The sequence below is a fragment of the Ranitomeya imitator genome, chromosome 1 (genome assembly GCF_032444005.1).
Source record: "Ranitomeya imitator isolate aRanImi1 chromosome 1, aRanImi1.pri, whole genome shotgun sequence".
Lineage (NCBI taxonomy): Eukaryota > Metazoa > Chordata > Amphibia > Anura > Dendrobatidae > Ranitomeya > Ranitomeya imitator.
In genome coordinates, this window is record NC_091282.1 from 826977810 (window position 1) to 826997719 (window position 19910).

The 19910-nt window shown below is 45.2% G+C and overlaps 1 protein-coding gene across 1 annotated transcript in view; it reads left to right on the top strand.

Annotated features, from left to right (window-relative positions):
• The window catches only part of FKBP8 (FKBP prolyl isomerase 8), an 88930-nt gene that overhangs the window by 16447 nt on the left and 52573 nt on the right, over positions 1-19910 (top strand). Inside the window, exon 2 of the mRNA XM_069740568.1 lies at positions 3739-4042. Within this exon, the coding sequence (XP_069596669.1) occupies positions 3742-4042 (301 nt within the window). The 5' untranslated portion in view covers positions 3739-3741. The remainder of the gene's footprint in view (positions 1-3738; positions 4043-19910) is intronic.

Here is a 19910-nt window from a genome sequence, read left to right on the forward strand (position 1 = left end):
ACAGGCGCAGGCAGGAACCCGGCATCTGAGCTGACTGCCAATTCTCAATGCGCCTGCCCCAGGCAGGCACGCACAGCGCAGGCGCCGGATTTAAGAAGAACAGCGCGCAGGGCGCGGCGACCATCGCCCCAGAAGAGATGAGTGACGGCAGTTGGGCGCTTCACAGAGGAGGCTTCAGACCCGCCTCCATGGACAAAGATAGGTATTTGGGGAAAATTATAAAACGCTTTATTGAGGGAATAACAGAAGCAAAAACTAAAAGAGCCACCTTATTAGAATGCAGCATTACTGCTGCACAAGGTGGCTCTTTTAGTTTATAACGGCTGGAGGGGGGTGACAATGGCCCTTTAAGCTCCCAATGCTTATTTGTACTAATGTTGATGCCCAAGGAGGTTTGGACCTGAGCAGTTGTCAGCAGTGACTTGGCTACTTTTATGTACTGTACGTGATGTCTACAGAATAATGGGGTCACATATATCATTTTAATGCCTGGGTAAAAAAAAATGGATCACTTTATTAAATAGCAAAAATTCTTTCAGTCAGATAAAGACAATAAATAGTAGCATAACAGAAACATATGCTAGTGCAGCACTATAATAATATAGACCAGAACTGATAATCCTAAATAAAAGTACTTACTGTATAATGCTAAAACTACACAAAGCATATTCATATGTACAAGTGATTTCCCATACTCAATCTGTCCAAAGGAGGAAGCCCACGCGAAACATGTCGGGTCTGTGGGTCACATCGTTATGCTACTATTTACCGTATTACCGTTATCCGAATGCAATCTGTCAGTAATTGTTCTTGTCCCTCTATACAAATGTCTGCAATTGTGCCCATTTCTATTTGTCTTTCTACATTCAGCAGAAATTGTGGGACAAATTTTGTTGCCATTTTTACCTATTTCCCAGTGTGAAAATGTAAAACTTGGTGCTAACACACAATCTTGGAGGTAAAAATGTAAATTATTTTTTCTTCAGTGCCCAGTGGTATAAAACTGTGACACCCCTGTGGTGTCAATGTAATCACTGCACCCCTAGATTAATTAATTGATAGGCTTAGTTTGTAAAATTGGGTGGTTACTTATAGGGGGGTTCTGCTGTTCTGACACCTTAAGGGTCCTGCAGTGTACTATGGCACCCTCAAATCAGTGCAGTGAAATCTGCCCTGTAATATGGTGCTCCTTCCCTTCTGAGCTTTGCACTGTGCCTCAAAAGTAGTTTTCGACCACATATGGGGTATCGATGCACTCAGGAGAAATTGCACAACAAACTTTGGGGTCCATTTTCTCCTGTTACTTTTGTGAAGATACACACTGTTTAGTCACATCAGGGTCTCTTAAAATGCGACATGGCATCAGCTAATTATTCCAGCTAATTTCACATTCAAAAAGTCAAAAGGCGCTCCTACCAAGCCCTGCCGTGCACCCAAACAGTAGTTTTCCCCACATATCGGGTATCTGTGTACTCAGGAGAAATTGCAGAGCAAATTGTATGGTGCAATTTCTCCTGTAACCCTTTTGAAAATGCAAAATTTGGAGCGAAAAATGATTTTTGTCGGGAAAACGTGATTTTATTATTTTCACGGCTCAACGTTGTAACTTCTGTGAAGCACCTGCGGGTTCAAGTTGCTCCATAGCCGAGACCCCGGAGATTTTCGGATTCTGGGGGGATTTATACACTTACAGTGCCTACAAGTAGTATTCAACCCCCTGCAGATTTAGCAGGTTTAATAAGATGCAAATAAGTTAGAGCCTTCAAACTTCAAACAAGAGCAGGATTTATTAACATGCATAAATCTTACAAACCAAAAAGTTTTGTTGCTCAGTTAAATTTTTATAAATTTTAAACATAAAAGTGTGGGTCAATTATTATTCAACCCCTAGGTTTAATATTTTGTGGAATAACCTTTGTTTGCAATTACAGCTAATAATCGTCTTTTATAAGACCTGATCAGGCCGGCACAGGACTCTGGAGTTATCTTGGCCCACTCCTCCATGCAGATCCTCTCCAAGTTATCTAGGTTCTTTGGGTGTCTCATGTGGACTTTAATCTTGAGCTCCTTCCACAAGTTTTCAATTGGGTTAAGGTCAGGAGACTGACTAAGCCACTGCAACACCTTGATTTTTTGCCTCTTGAACCAGGCCTTGGTTTTCTTGGCTGTGTGCTTTGGGTCGTTGTCTTGTTGGAAGATGAAATGACGACCCATCTTAAGATCCTTGATGGAGGAGTGGAGGTTCTTGGCCAAAATCTCCAGGTAGGCCGTGCTATCCATCTTCCCATGGATGCGGACCAGATGGCCAGGCCCCTTTCCTGAGAAACAGCCCCACAGCATGATGCTGCCACCACCATGCTTGACTGTAGGGATGGTATTCTTGGGGTTGTATGCAGTGCCATCCAGTCTCCAAACGTCACGTGTGTGGTTGGCACCAAAGATCTCGATCTTGGTCTCATCAGAGCAGAGAACCTTGAACCAGTCAGTCTCAGAGTCCTCCAAGTGATCATGAGCAAACTGTAGACGAGCCTTGACATGACGCTTTGAAAGTAAAGGTACCTTACGGGCTCGTCTGGAACGGAGACCATTGCGGTGGAGTACGTTACTTATGGTATTGACTGAAACCAATGTCCCCACTGCCATGAGATCTTCCTGGAGCTCCTTCCTTGTTGTCCTTGGGTTAGCCTTGACTCTTTGGACAAGTCTGGCCTTGGCACGGGAGGAAACTTTCAAAGGCTGTCCAGGCCGTGGAAGGCTAACAGTAGTTCCATAAGCCCTCCACTTCCGGATGATGCTCCCAACAGTGGAGACAGGTAGGCCCAACTCCTTGGAAAGGGTTTTGTACCCCTTGCCAGCCTTGTGACCCTCCACGATCTTGTCTCTGATGGCCTTGGAATGCTCCTTTGTCTTTCCCATGTTGACCATGTATGAGTGCTGTTCACAAGTTTGGGGAGGGTCTTAAATAGTCAGAAAAGGCTGGAAAAAGAGATAATTAATCCAAACATGTGAAGCTCATTGTTCTTTGTGCCTGAACTACTTCTTAATACTTTAGGGGAACCAAACAGAATTCTGGTGGGTTGAAGGGTTGAATAATAAATGACCCTCTGAAAAGACTTTTCACAATTTAAAAAAAAAAAAATAAACAAAGAAATAACATTCTTTTTTGCTGCGGTGCATTTCACACTTCCAGGCTGATCTACAGTCCAAATGTCACAATGCCAAGTTAATTCCAAATGTGTAAACTTGCTAAATCTGCAGGGGGTTGAATACTACTTGTAGGCACTGTAATTCTAAATGCCGTTAAAAAGCGGCGTTGAGGAATAAGGCCCCTTAACTGCCGCTGTTAAAAGGGGTATCAGCGGTCGTTAAGGGCATAAAAATTTAGAAGTTTGAAAATTGCAAAATTTTTAACATTTTTGCCAAATATCCAATTTTTTCATGAATAAATGTAAGTCATATCAAAGAATTTTTACCACTGTTATGAAATGCAATAAGTCACAAATAAACATTCTCAGAATCATTGGGATCCATTGAAGCGTTACATAGTTATTACCTCATAAAGTGACAGTGGTCAGAATTGTAAAAAATGGCTTGGTTAAGAAGGTGTAAACAGGCTTGGGGGTGAAGGAGTTAGTAAAGCGCATTTTTTTCTTTGATGTAATGGCATTAGCATTATTGTATGCCATCTATTTTTTGTGGGTTTCTTTTAGTTGATTGTGTTTTCCTGTCTTGATCCAGAGGATGGCGTCCCCAGTTGAACTTGTGTCCAGTGTGGATGACTCTCCAGTGCTTGAAGATGGCTCTGACAGTCTGCAGCTGTCGGAGAATGACTCCAAACCAAGAGACAGGACTTCCCTGCCGGACAGTTCAGAGGAGTTTGAGATGATATACAGCAATGGGGAAGAGGATGACTTCAGTGATCTTCCACTTCTGGAAACTGTGGGGAACAAGGCATCGGCCAAACCCCAAAAGGAGTCCAAAGAACAGACAGACGATAATGCTGGCGGCAAAAGCCCAGAGGAGGAGTGGCAAGATATTATAGGTAAGAAGTTGGCAGAACCCATATGGTGGGCACAACACGGGGGCAGGATATCTCCGCTCAAAATGCAGGCCACTGAATCAGTCTAGTCACCGGAAAATGCACCCAAGATTTCCAAAATGTCTTTTATCGGGTACTGTCAGTGTATGCAGAGACAAATGAGATGAGGCAAATGGTCTATTTGTTTCTGCCCTTTTAATATGGTTTCTAAGAAAGTACATTAAAAACTACATTTTGCCCTTTTTCAAAAACAAATCAAACTGTGAGCGGATCCTGCGCACAGAAATCCGGCCAAAGGTGCGATGGGGAAATACATCTAAAACCTCTGTGTATTGTAGCCACAGACATAGCACTGCTTGCTGCTGTTGATTGCGTTTTCGGTTTTAGGGTTCAGTTCGCACATTTCATACATAGTGCAAATATTTGTCTGCTGAAACTGTACTGGCGTACTCTACCATGGTGATGAATAAGGTTCTAACATGCCCCATTTGATCAAAGCATGGAGAAAACAGCAGGGGATTTTTTATCCACAGCTTGCCTTGCCCGTTGTAGGAATGCCATGGATTTTACCTATGGCTTTCATTCATTGTAGTGTAATGTGAAACGTGGATTTTCATGGAGATTTTGGTGCACATCTATACGCTAGACTTGTTGCTTATAGTCCTATGGTCTGCCGTTGTGTAACACCAGTAGGACCCGATGGAGAACTGCAAAGTGACCCCAGCAAGTGACCCCAGCAATTGTCTGTAATATGTAGGAAAAACTGGATGCACTTGTTCAATTGATCACAATGGAATTAAAAGATAATCTGTCACCAAATGTTTCTTGTTTTAAAGGGATTATCCACTATTTGGACAACCCTTTCTGAATCCCTTTGTTTCCCCCAGTAAAATAGCCCACGCCCCTTTTTGAAAAAGCGTTCCTCTGGTGTTGGTGCTGTTCCAAGAGTGTTGGCACCTTCTCTCCTGGGTTCACGTGGTTTTTTTTTTAAAATATACTTTTTTTTTTTCTTACGTAATGAAAAAAAAAAATCTTTCAGTTTGGTATCGCTATAATTGTCAGACCTGGAGAATCACGATTCAGTAATTTTTTACCACAGTAATTTTATACCATAAATGACAAAACCCCAAAACATTTATTCCACCATTTTCATCCCACTTGGAATGTTTTGGTAAATTATTTAGGATAATGTGTAAAAATCAAGACCTTCTATGACTAGATTTGTTGGAAAATTAAAAAAACGTTATAACGCTCTTGGACGAAAGCGCAAAAATGAAATTTGGCTGCTGATGCAAGGGTTTAAAGGGGTTGTTGATTATTTTTAGATATTGATGACCTATTCAGTGGATTAATAGTTGGTGTTTGCTGACAGGGAGTTTATAGCTCTTATCTGTCTTTTCCTGATCTCCTCTTAGATGGTTTACCAAGGGGATCTTGGTCAATTGATGATTCAACTGTCCTTTGACGTGGTTTGAGGTCATAGTTTTGTGACCAGCAACAAGATCAAATAAATCTCAAATAGCCCAAATGTTTATTTTACTATATAGTTAAGGTTAGGTTACCATGAGGCACGTGAATACTGAAATGAAAAATAGAGAGAAGTGCCAGAACAAAGGTGTAACATTGTCATTAACCCTCCGTCAGGGGCAATATGTTTCATAATGAGTTTAGGTGCCTGTCCAGCACAGGCTAGAAAATTGGCTATATTTTCCTTTTTTAAAAATTTCAATGCTCTAAAAGTGATCAGTTACCTGTAAAAAAAAGAAAAGTTTAATAACCAGAAAAGTAATATGTTTCTATGTCTTGAGCATCCTCCTCACTCTCTCCATCTTGATCTGTATCAGACACATCTGGACATTCTTCCACATCATCTTCTGAATCAATGTCACTTTCTTCCCCTAAATCTTCTAGCTGTAAGGCCGGCCTCACACTCAGCGTATAAAAATATGGTCCGTTATTTACGGCCATAATACGCAGAAAAATCCCCAAAATAATGAGCCGTATTTCATCCGTAGGCAGGGTGTGTCAGCGTATTTTGCGCATGGCATCCTCCGTATGTAATCCGTATGGCATCCGTACTGCGAGATATTCTCGCAGGCTTGCAAAATCGACATACAGACATACAGTGGATCCATGGGCTCAAATAATCGTAAACACATATATATAATATATATACATACTAGCAAAAATTGGAACAGCACAAATCCTTTACTTATCTTCGGGTGCAAAGCCCCTAGACCACCGGTTGTCTCTAGTCCATATATTTCCAAAAAAGCAGGCAGCACTCCATTTTCTTAAAGATAGTATGCAGGATTTATTTAAACCCACATGTCTCTGCGACGTTTCGGCTCTGAATGAGCCTTTCTCAAGCAGTGAGTATTACATCTTAGTGCATATATATAGACAATCCCATCATCCCTTGCTTACAGCCAATTAAAGTGCAATTGCATAACTTGTTGTACATATCATCATTGGTTACATAAAGTGCTTAAGTGCTAAAAGTGTCAGGTGTTCATACAGCTAATTATTTCGTCTAGTAATATCAACAGTTATTCCTGCTCATATCTCGTACAGCGCTAGATAGCAAAAGCTGGCAATTGAATTGCCGGCTTTTAAGCTATCTCCTTCTCAAACCCGACATGATATGAGACATGGTTTACATACAGTAAACCATCTCATATCCCTTTTTTTTTTTTTGCATATTCCACACTACTAATGTTAATAGTGTGTATGTGCAAAATTTGGGCGCTCTAGCTATTAAATTAAAGGGTTAAATTGCGGAAAAAATTGGCATGGGCTCCCGCGCAATTTTCTCCGCCAGAATGGTAAAGCCAGTGCCTAAGGGCAGATATTAATAGCCTGGAGAGGGTCCATGGTTATTGCCCCCCTCCCTCTCCCACCCTGTTATGGCTGGCAATCAGGCAACACAGCGTGCAGTAATCAGCGCACATACAGAGATCTGGCAATAACCAAAAACAATAGGACGAGCTCTGAGACGTGGAATCTCTGTAGACTGCAGTACCTGATCTATCCTCACACAACTATAAGCAGCAGTGGATTGCGCCTATAACTACCTATGCAACTCGGCACTGCCTGAGGAGCTGACTAGCCTGAAGATAGAAATACAAGCCTGACTTACCTCAGAGAAATACCCCAAAGGAATAGGCAGCCCCCCACATATAATGACTGTTAGCAAGATGAAAAGACAAACGTAGGAATGAAATAGATTCAGCAAAGTGAGGCCCGATATTCTAGACAGAGCGAGGATAGCAAAGAGAACTATGCAGTCTACAAAAAACCCTAAAACGAAAACCACGCAAAGGGGCAAAAAGACCCACCGTGCCGAACTAACAGCACGGCGGTGCACCCCTTTGCTTCTCAGAGCTTCCAGCAAAAGTTAATAGCAAGCTGGACAGAAAAAACAGAAAACAAACTAGAAGCACTTATCTAGCAGAGCAGCAGGCCCAAGGAAAGATGCAGTAGCTCAGATCCAACACTGGAACATTGACAAGGAGCAAGGAAGACAGACTCAGGTGGAGCTAAATAGCAAGGCAGCCAACGAGCTCACCAAAACACCTGAGGGAGGAAGCCCAGAGACTGCAATACCACTTGTGACCACAGAAGTGAACTCAGCCACAGAATTCACAACAGTACCCCCCCCCTTGAGGAGGGGTCACCGAACCCTCACCAGAACCCCCAGGCCGACCAGGATGAGCCACATGAAAGGCACGAACAAGATCTGGGGCATGGACATCAGAGGCAAAAACCCAGGAATTATCTTCCTGAGCATAACCCTTCCATTTGACCAGATACTGGAGTTTCCGTCTAGAGACACGAGAATCCAAAATCTTCTCCACAATATACTCCAATTCCCCCTCCACCAAAACAGGGGCAGGAGGCTCCACAGATGGAACCATAGGTGCCACGTATCTCCTCAACAACGACCTATGGAATACATTATGTATGGAAAAGGAGTCTGGGAGGGTCAGACGAAAAGACACCGGATTGAGAATCTCAGAAATCCTATACGGACCAATAAAACGAGGTTTAAATTTAGGAGAGGAAACCTTCATAGGAATATGACGAGAAGATAACCAAACCAGATCCCCAACACTAAGTCGGGGTCCCACACGGCGTCTGCGATTAGCGAAAAGCTGAGCCTTCTCCTGGGACAAGGTCAAATTGTCCACCACCTGAGTCCAGATCTGCTGCAACCTGTCCACCACAGAATCCACACCAGGACAGTCCGAAGACTCAACCTGTCCTGAAGAGAAACGAGGATGGAACCCAGAATTGCAGAAAAATGGAGAGACCAAGGTAGCCGAGCTGGCCCGATTATTAAGGGCGAACTCAGCCAACGGCAAAAATGACACCCAATCATCCTGGTCAGCGGAAACAAAACATCTCAGATATGTTTCCAAGGTCTGATTGGTTCGTTCGGTCTGGCCATTAGTCTGAGGATGGAAGGCCGAGGAGAAAGATAGGTCAATGCCCATCCTACCACAAAAGGCTCGCCAGAACCTCGAGACAAACTGGGAACCTCTGTCAGAAACAATATTCTCAGGAATGCCATGTAAACGAACCACATGCTGGAAGAACAAAGGCACCAAATCAGAGGAGGAAGGCAATTTAACCAAGGGCACCAGATGGACCATTTTAGAAAAGCGATCACAGACCACCCAAATGACCGACATTTTTTGAGAAACGGGAAGGTCAGAAATGAAATCCATCGAAATATGTGTCCAAGGCCTCTTCGGGACCGGCAAGGGCAAAAGCAACCCACTGGCACGTGAACAGCAGGGCTTAGCCCTAGCACAAATTCCACAGGACTGCACAAAAGCACGCACATCCCGTGACAGAGATGGCCACCAGAAGGATCTAGCAACCAACTCCCTGGTACCAAAGATTCCTGGATGACCGGCCAGCACCGAACAATGAAGTTCAGAGATAACTTTACTAGTCCACCTATCAGGGACGAACAGTTTCTCGGCCGGACAACGATCAGGTTTATTAGCCTGAAATTTCTGCAACACTCTCCGCAAATCAGGGGAGATGGCAGACACAATGACTCCTTCCTTGAGGATACTCGCCGGCTCAGATAACCCCGGAGAGTCGGGCACAAAACTCCTGACAGAGCATCCGCCTTCACATTTTTAGAGCCCGGAAGGTATGAAATCACAAAATCAAAACGAGCAAAAAATAACGACCAACGGGCCTGTCTAGGATTCAAGCGCTTGGCAGACTCAAGATAAGTAAGGTTCTTATGATCAGTCAAAACCACCACGCGATGCTTAGCACCCTCAAGCCAATGACGCCACTCCTCGAATGCCCACTTCATGGCCAGCAACTCTCGGTTGCCCACATCATAATTACGCTCAGCAGCAGAAAATTTCCTGGAAAAGAAAGCACATGGTTTGAACACTGAGCAACCAGAACCTCTCTGTGACAAAACCGCCCCTGCACCAATCTCAGAAGCATCAACCTCGACCTGGAACGGAAGAGAAACATCAGGTTGACACAACACAGGGGCACAGCAAAAACGACGCTTCAACTCCTGAAAAGCTTCCACGGCAGCAGAAGACCAATTAACCAAATCAGCACCCTTCTTGGTCAAATCGGTCAATGGTCTGGCAATGCTAGAAAAATTACAGATGAAGCGACGATAAAAATTAGCAAAGCCCAGGAATTTCTGCAGACTTTTTAGAGATGTCGGCTGAGTCCAATCCTGGATGGCCTGAACCTTAACCGGATCCATCTCGATAGTAGAAGGGGAAAAGATGAACCCCAAAAATGAAACTTTCTGCACACCGAAGAGACACTTTGATCCCTTCACGAACAAGGAATTAGCACGCAGTACATGGAAAACCATTCTGACTTGCTTCACATGAGACTCCCAATCATCTGAGAAGATCAAAATGTCATCCAAGTAAACAATCAAGAATTTATCCAGATACTCACGGAAAATGTCATGCATAAAAGACTGAAAAACAGATGGAGCATTGGCAAGTCCTAACGGCATCCCCAGATACTCAAAATGACCCTCGGGCGTATTAAATGCCGTTTTCCATTCATCTCCCTGCCTGATTCTCACCAGATTATACGCACCACGAAGATCTATCTTGGTGAACCAACTAGCCCCCTTAATCCGAGCAAACAAGTCAGAAATCAATGGCAAGGGATACTGAAACTTAACAGTGATCTTATTAAGAAGGCGGTAATCAATACACGGTCTTAGCGAACCATCCTTCTTGGCTACAAAAAAGAACCCTGCTCCCAATGGTGACGACGATGGGCGAATATGTCCCTTCTCCAGGGACTCCTTCACATAACTGCGCATAGCGGTGTGTTCAGGTACGGACAAATTAAATAAACGACCCTTAGGGAATTTACTACCAGGAATCAAATCGATAGCACAATCACAATTCCTATGCGGAGGTAGGGCATCAGACTTGGACTCTTCAAATACATCCTGAAAGTCCGACAAGAACTCTGGGATGTCAGAAGGAATGGATGACGAAATAGACAAAAATGGAACATCACCATGTACTCCCTGACAACCCCAGCTGGTTACCGACATAGAGTTCCAATCCAATACTGGATTATGGGTTTGTAGCCATGGCAACCCCAACACGACCACATCATGCAAATTATGCAGTACCAGAAAGCGAATAACTTCCTGATGTGCAGGAGCCATGCACATGGTCAGCTGGGCCCAGTACTGAGGCTTATTCTTGGCCAAAGGTGTAGCATCAATTCCTCTCAACGGAATAGGACACCGCAAAGGCTCCAAGAAAAATCCACAACGTTTAGCATAATCCAAATCCATCAGATTCAGGGCAGCGCCTGAATCCACAAATGCCATGACAGAATACGATGACAAAGAGCACATTAAGGTAATGGACAAAAGGAATTTGGACTGTACAGTACCAATAACGGCAGAGCTATCGAACCGCCTAGTGCGTTTAGGACAATTAGAAATAGCATGAGTAGAATCACCACAATAGAAACACAGTCTGTTCAGACGTCTGTGTTCTTGCCGTTCTACTTTAGTCATAGTCCTGTCGCACTGCATAGGCTCAGGTTTACTCTCAGACAATACCGCCAGATGGTGCACAGATTTACGCTCGCGCAAGCGACGACCGATCTGAATGGCCAAGGACATAGACTCATTCAAACCAGCAGGCATAGGAAATCCCACCATTACATCCTTAAGAGCTTCAGAGAGATCCTTTCTGAACAAAGCCGCCAGTGCAGATTCATTCCACAGAGTGAGTACTGCCCACTTTCTAAATTTCTGACAATATACTTCTACATCATCCTGACCCTGGCATAAAGCCAGCAGATTTTTCTCAGCCTGATCCACTGAATTAGGCTCATCGTAAAGCAATCCCAGCGCCTGGAAAAATGCATCAACATTACTCAATGCAGAATCTCCTGGTGCAAGAGAAAACGCCCAGTCCTGTGGGTCGCCGCGCAAAAAAGAAATAATAATCAAAACCTGTTGAATAGGATTACCAGAAGAATGAGGTTTCAAGGCCAAAAATAGCTTACAATTATTTCTGAAGCTCAGGAACTTAGTTCTGTCACCAAAAAACAAATCAGGAATCGGAATTCTTGGTTCTAGCATCGATTTCTGATCAATAGTATCTTGAATCTTTTGTACATTTACAACGAGATTATCCATTGAGGAGCACAGAGCCTGAATATCCATGTCCACAGCTGTGTCCTGAAGCACTCTAATGTCTAGGGGAAAAAAAAGACTGAAGACAGAGCTAAGAAAAAAAAATGATGTCAGGATTTCTTTTTTCCCTCTATTGGGAATCATTGGTGTGGCTCCTTGTACTGTTATGGCTGGCAATCAGGCAACACAGCGTGCAGTAATCAGCGCACATACAGAGATCTGGCAATAACCAAAAACAATAGGACGAGCTCTGAGACGTGGAATCTCTGTAGACTGCAGTACCTGATCTATCCTCACACAACTATAAGCAGCAGTGGATTGCGCCTATAACTACCTATGCAACTCGGCACTGCCTGAGGAGCTGACTAGCCTGAAGATAGAAATACAAGCCTGACTTACCTCAGAGAAATACCCCAAAGGAATAGGCAGCCCCCCACATATAATGACTGTTAGCAAGATGAAAAGACAAACGTAGGAATGAAATAGATTCAGCAAAGTGAGGCCCGATATTCTAGACAGAGCGAGGATAGCAAAGAGAACTATGCAGTCTACAAAAAACCCTAAAACGAAAACCACGCAAAGGGGCAAAAAGACCCACCGTGCCGAACTAACAGCATGGCGGTGCACCCCTTTGCTTCTCAGAGCTTCCAGCAAAAGTTAATAGCAAGCTGGACAGAAAAAACAGAAAACAAACTAGAAGCACTTATCTAGCAGAGCAGCAGGCCCAAGGAAAGATGCAGTAGCTCAGATCCAACACTGGAACATTGACAAGGAGCAAGGAAGACAGACTCAGGTGGAGCTAAATAGCAAGGCAGCCAACGAGCTCACCAAAACACCTGAGGGAGGAAGCCCAGAGACTGCAATACCACTTGTGACCACAGAAGTGAACTCAGCCACAGAATTCACAACACCACCCCCCCCGGCTAAAAACATCTGCCCCCAGCCACCCCAGAAAAGGCACATCTGGAAGATGCGCCTATTCTGGCACTTGGCCACTCTCCTCCCATTCCCGTGTAGCGGTGGGATATGGGGTAATGAAGGATTAATGTCACCTTGCTATTGTAAGGTGACATTAAGCCAGGCTAATAATGGAGAGGCGTCAATTATGACACCTATCCATTATTAAACCAATAGTATGAAATGGTTAAAAAAAACATACACACATTATTACAAAGTATTTTAATGAAGTAAATACACAGGTTGTTGTTATATTTTATTATACTGGTAATCCACCTGAAGACCCTTGGCACCTGGAACAAATGTAAAAAACAAACAAACAACAATATCCCATACCTTCCGATGATCAGTCTTGTCCCACGCTGTAAATCCATCTGAAAGGGTTAACTAATTTTACAAGCAGAAGCCTGCTAATGCAGCCGTCCCTGCCTGTAATAACACGGCGAATGAATGGAATGTAGGTGAATGACCTGTAGTTACCTCGAGTTGCAGTGAGGCGCCCTCTGCTGGATGTCCTCATATGAACTCGAGCCTGGGAACTTTTCAGAATATTTTCCCAGGCTCGAGTTCATATGAGGACTGTGTAAATATTTGTGTAATCTGATTTGTGTGTGATGCATCAGCACTAAATAGTCTAAGTTGGTGAACTGAGAAAAATATAGACATAAATTAAACTTACCGTATATACTCGAGTATAAGCCGAGATTTTCAGCCCAAATTTTTGGGCTGAAAGTGCCCCTCTCGGCTTATACTCGAGTCAAGGTGGGCGGCAGGGTCGGCGGGTGAGGGGGAGAGGTATACTTACCTAGTCCCAGCGATCCTGGCGCTGTCCCTGCCGTCCCACGGTCTTCGGTGCTGCAGTTCTTCCCCTCTTCAGCGGTCACGTGGGACCGCTCATTAGAAAAATGAATAGGCGGCTCCACCTCCCATAGGGGTGGAGCCGCGTATTCATTTCTCTAATCAGCGGTGCCTGTGACCGCTGATAGAGAAAGAGCCTGCGGCACCGAAGACAGCTGTGACAGGCAGAGTGAGCGTCAGGATCGCTGGGACTAGGTAAGTATGTCATATTCACCTGTCCTCGTTCCAGCCGCCGGGCGTCGCTCCATCTTCCCGGCGCCTCCATCTTCCCGGCGTCTGCGCTCTGACTGTTCAGGTCAGAGGGCGCGATGACGCATATAGTGTGCGCGGCGCCCTCTGCCTGATCAGTCAGAGCGGAGAGAGACGCCGGGAAGATGGAGGCGCCGGGATCGGACGCCGGGAGCTGCAAGCAAGAAAGGTGAGTATGTGTTTTTTTTTTTTTTTTTTTATTGCAGCAGCAGCGGCCATGGCACAGATTTATGTGGAGCATCTATGGGACAAAATGAACGGTGCAGAGCATATATGGGGCACAGATATGGGACAATAATGAATGGTGCAGAGCACTGTATGGGGCACAGCTATGGGACAAAATGAAAGGTGCAGAGCATATATGGGGCACAGCTATGGGACAAAATGAACGGTGCAGAGCACTGTATGGGGCACAGCTATGGGGAAATATGAACGGTGCAGAGCACTATATGGCACAGCTATGGGGAAATAATGATCTATTTTTATTTTTGAAATTCACCGGTAAATGCTGCATTTCCACCCTAGGCTTATACTCGAGTCAATAAGTTTTCCCAGTTTTTTGTGGCAAAATTAGGGGGGTCGGCTTATACTCGAGTATATACGGTATACGATCAAATAACTAAAAATTGGCATGTGTATTCACCCCTTCCCCATGAAGCCCCAGGACATCTGTAAACAAGTCAGGGACAAGGTTAAATAAAGTCAGGATCCACTGGAGCACCATGGAAAGAACATAGTACCAAAACAAACCTGCCAAGAGCTAGCTGCCCACCAAAACGCTCAGCTTGGGCAAGGAGGGCATTAATCAGAGATGCAGCACAAAGACTGAGGATAACCCTGAAGGAGCTGCAGAGTGCCCAAGCAGTCGCTGGAGTATCAGTTCATATGACCACATTAGGCCTTCATGGAAGAGTGGGCAAAAAAAACCTTTACACATAAAAATTGTAAGGCTTGTTTTGAGTTTGCCAAAAGATATATGGGAGACTCCAAAAATGTATGGAGGAAGGTGTTGTGATCAGACAAGACCAAAATTGAACTTTATTTGGACCCTCAAGACATCACCACGAGAGGGGGGATCCGCCCATTAGGAACAGGAAACCTACAGATACAAAAGGGCAGCACCTCTCCCATGTATCCGTTGGTTTCCTATTCCTAAAGGGACTTTATCCTAGAGAATTGTCAAGGATCCCAGGCCGGCCGACTCAGGTAGGGGGGGCGGGGGGGGGGGGGAGGGACAGACGTCACAGTGGCCCTGGCAGGGCTGCACGGTGGTGGCTTTCACAGCAGGGAGCAGTCACCGGTGGTGTTCTGTCTCCAGGCCAACGCGAGGTAAGTATATTCTCCTGGTGTTTTCCTCCTTCAGGGCGGGCTGGTGCTGCGGGCTGTACATTGTGCGCGGGCATTATGGTGGCGCCACCCAGGGTATCGCTGACTAGCCGGGCATCCCACGCTGCTCGAAGCGCTGAGGGCCGGGGTGACGTCTGGGGGCGGAGCCGGCATCTACTTCTGGATCTCGGGGTTCCGCGCATGCACTGTCTCTCCAAAATGGCGGTGTCCACCGGATTTTGCACGCCGCTCACTCAGACCCCCGGCCGATCTTCTGCACCTGGGGAGGCAAACAGCGAATCAGGGTGGAGCGCTTGGCGAGTCTGCTGACCGGAGGAAGGGTATTTAAACGAGCTCCAGATCTGGTCCCTTGCTTCTGGCCTCAAATCCGTGAGGTATGGAGAGTGATCGTGAGCAGCAGCCTCAGCTGCTGCACTAGGTATGTCAGAAGCCCAAAGGGAAGGAGCATGACAGAAGGAGTGATGAGTCTGGTCGCAAAAGCTCCTCCAGACAGGGGTCTGGAGCATCAGCAAGGAAGAATCCCCCTCATATTCCGGTATCTTTCTTTTTGGGCAACCGCTGGTAAGTGATCTGAGAGAATGTTCACTCAGTGACGTGATTCCCTCATATTCTTTATTATATGGGAAGAAATGCATCGGTTAGGCTAAACATAAAGAATGTGCCATCTGTGGAGTTCCCTTACCCGATTCCTGCCCTAAAAAACTGTGTGCCCCCTGTATCCAGCAGACGGTGAGCTCTCAGGGAGGGGGAAGGGGTGAGGGCATTAGATCTGCATCGACTAGATTGCCTTACTTGCCCCCTCAGGGAGCGGAGGAATCCTTTAGTGTGGCAGCAAGCCTGATAGAGATGGTCAGGGCGGAAGTTAAACAGTCCATTAAGTCCTTGTCTCAAACGGGAAGCTCTAAATACAAAGCTCCTCTGGTCTCTGATTCTTCGGTGGATGAGGATATAGATGAAGGTTCCTGCGATTCGGCCTCATCGTCCTCTTCCTCAGATAAAGACACTGCCCGCTTTTGTCTACCCCTTAAAAGCATAGATAAGTTAGTTAAGGCGGTCAGACAATGGGCATAGCAGAACCCAAGCCTCAACTATCCAGAGAAGAAATTATGTTTAGTGGATTGGAGCAGAGTTTTTCCGCTAAATGAAAAAATTCAAGGACTTAATAGAGAATGATAGAAACCTGAGAAAAAAAGTTCCTTGCATTCAGCACAAAAACGTAGATATCCCTTTGATGACCCGGCAGTCAGCAATTGGGAGAAGGCTCCTAAATTAGATGTGGCAGTAGCCAAAATGGCAAAACGACCTCCTCTTCCCTTTGAGGATATGGGAACCCTTAAGGACCCTCTTGACAGGAAAGCGGACACCTTTCTGAAAGGTACCTGGGAAATGGCGGCTGGTTCCTTAAGACCTGCGGTGGCATCACCCTGTACAGCCAGGTCATTGATGGTTTGGCTGGACCAATTAGAAACCCAGTTGAAGGAAGGGGCCTCTAGAGACTCTATTTTAACTGCTCTACCAGTGATTCAGGAGGCGGCTGCCTTCTTGTCAGACGCTTCTATTGACTCAGTTAAGATGGCAGCTAGAGCAGCAGGACTCTCTAATGCGGCTAAAAGAGCCTTGTGGTTAAAGCGATGGCTGGGAGATATACAAACGAGGTCTAAACTCTGCGCCATTCCTTGCAAGGGAGAATATTTGTTTGGTCCCGCCTTGAATGATCTCCTAGAAAAGGCCGGAGATGACAAAAAGAAGTTCCCTAATTTATTATGCTTTTTCACCCGTTAGAGATCGATCTAGATGGGATAATAAACGTAGAAGAGATATAGGATTTATGTTCCGTCGTTCCTTGAGGGAGAGAAAGAAGTCAGACCAATGACTAGCAATTCCGGTGGGGGGTAGATTGTTACATTTCTTTTCAGCATGGTCAAAGATAATAATAATAAATAATAATCTTTATTTTTATATAGCGCTAACATATTCCGCAGCGCTTTACAGGTTGCACAAAGATCACAAATAGTGTTTGGGTGCAGAACACTGAGATCTCAGGGACTCAAACTTGAGTTTATTCGTATCCCACAAGATAATTTAAAATTGACTCCCTTACGCTCTTCTCCCCTTGAACAGTCGGCATTAGAAGAAGAGGTGGCGGCTCTTTGTTCTAAAAATGTCTTGATAGAGGTTCCAGAATCTGATAGAGGAAAGGGATTTTACTCTCCCTTGTTCCTAATTCAGAAGCCTGACAAAACATATAGGACCATCATAAATCTTAGATACCTTAATAATTTTTTGGTCAAACATACTTTCAAGATGGAGTCTATTAATTCAACAATAAAGATGCTGTTTAAGAACTGTTTCATGGTAGTGGATTTAAAAGTTGCTTATCATGTACCCATCCATGCAGATTTCCAACAATTCCTTAGAGTAGCGGTATTAATGGGGGGTATAGTTCGCCATTTTCAGTACAGGGCACTTCCCTTCGGTCTATCTTCTGCCTCTATAGTATTTACAAAAATAATCGCTGAGGTTATGGCACATTTACGGGAATCCAATATTCTTATTGTCCCCTACCTAGACGATTTCCTCATAGCAGGGAATTCAATGGATCACTGCTTGTCACAATTGGAAGTAGCTAGAATTAAGTTGGAACACCTAGGTTGGATAATAAATTATGAAAAATCTCGGTTACAGCCCCTAAAAATTCTAAAGTTTTTAGAGTTATTAGATTCAGCTACACAAGTGTCTTCTCCCTATGGAGAAATTAGATCAAATTCAGCGACAGGTATTAAAAGCAATTAATACACCCTCCATGACTCTTTGACAAGCTATGTCCCTGCTAGGGTCCCTCACGTCATGTATGCCAGCTGTTAGATGGGCTCAACTTCACACTAGATCCCTACAGAAAGATGTCTTGATTAATGACAAAGCCTTGGGAGGGGTCTTATGCGAAAAGATTACCTTGAGGCCATTAACGCTTAAATTCCTTAAGGTACCGTCACATTAAGCGACGCTGCAGCGATATAGTCCTATATAACAACAGTCGCACTCAAAAAGAGATTTTCAGAGTATAGGTTGAGCTGAAAAACGTGGTTTTCTTATAGACACCAGAACAAAAAGTTATCACCGCAGTGTTTCGTAGGTAACGTTTCGACCCACAGGGTCTTTTTCAAACCTTACTGAAACATAAACAAAAAATACAAAATATCACAAGACATGAACACAGAATATATACAAAATATGTACAGTAATAAACAAAATAACAATAACAGCAAGTTCCCTCAAAATGCGCTAAGTGGCCCAGGGTAGTGGATAACAAGGCGATAGTATCCATCAGGGGACCAGCAGGATATAGCGGAGCACGACATCAGGGTAACGGTTGGGATGCTGACGGAGCGGTGAGGTACTAGGGAATAGTAGTCTAGCAGAAGGCAGCGAGAGCGGAATGCACCATGGAAGAAACAATGTAGGGGTACAACAACTGATTAAATAGAGCAAAAATGTAAGGGTACAAAGACTTGTTTATCGTTAATCAAAAGTGGGAACAAAGGACAGGAATAAAATAACAGAAAAAAAAAAAAAAACAGTGGGGAGCAGCCTGCGACATATATAATCAAATACAGTATTACAGAGAAAGCCTCACGGTGGTGGACAGTAGGAAACTAACCTTGAATCAGTAGAAATAGGGCTGGAGGGCACAGGTCCCTGGAGGGGTGAAGTAGTCCCGTTGGGGGCTGAGGAGAAGAGTGGCACAGGGGTGAGTATGTTGGTGGTAAAATGGCGGCAAGGAGTGTGCAGCAAAGAAGAGAGAGAGAACCGGGCATATTTACCTATAGATAAAGGAATACTGGTATCTGCGGCGGTGGTGTGTGGGGGACTAGAGGACCGGAGCCCCTTATGTACTAGGCGGCAGGAAGTCGGAAGCGGGGGTGCACCGGCGCATAGGCAGGGACGCTGACCGAGGTGTGGAACGCAGAAGCCAGGGGGCGCAGGCGCGGTATAGAAATAGGGAAGCAGTGCCGTGGGACGCAGGCGCACTGTGTGGAAGGCAGAGCCGGAGCGCTCTCAAGGGAAGGAGACGCGCACCTGCGCAGTATAGGCAACGCTGTGCCAGGAGAGGGAAGCGCAATAGCGTACAGAGGCCCGGAGCGTACAGGGAGGAACGCTAGGAGGGTAGATCAGCTGTGGAGGAACGCAGCTGCAGCGATATAGGCAACGATGCCGATCGCTGCAGCGTCGCTGTGTGGTCGCTGGACAGCTGTCACAGACAGCTCTCCAGCGACCAACGATGCCGAAGTCCCCTGGTAACCAGGGTAAACATCGGGTTACTAAGCGCAGGGCCGCGCTTAGTAACCCGATGTTTTCCCTGGTTACCATTGTAAATGTAAAAAAACCCCAAACACTACATACTTACATTCCGGTGTCTGTCCCCCGGCCTCAGCTTCCCGCACTGTGTCAGCGCCGGCCGGCCGTAAAGCAGAGCGGTGACGTCACCGCTGTGCTTTACGGCCGGCCGGCGCTCACAGTCAGTGCGGAAAGCTGACGGTGAGGGGACAGACACCGGAATGTAAGTATGTAGTGTTTGTTTACATTTACAGTGGTAACCAGGGTTAAACATTGGGTTACTAAGCGCGGCCCTGCACTTAGTAACCCGATGTTTACCCTGGTTACCAGTGAAGACATCGCTGGATCGGCGTCACACACGCCGATTCAGCGATGTCTGCGGGAGATCCAGCGACAAAATAAAGTTCTGGCCTTTCTGCTCCGACCAACGATGTCACAGCAGGA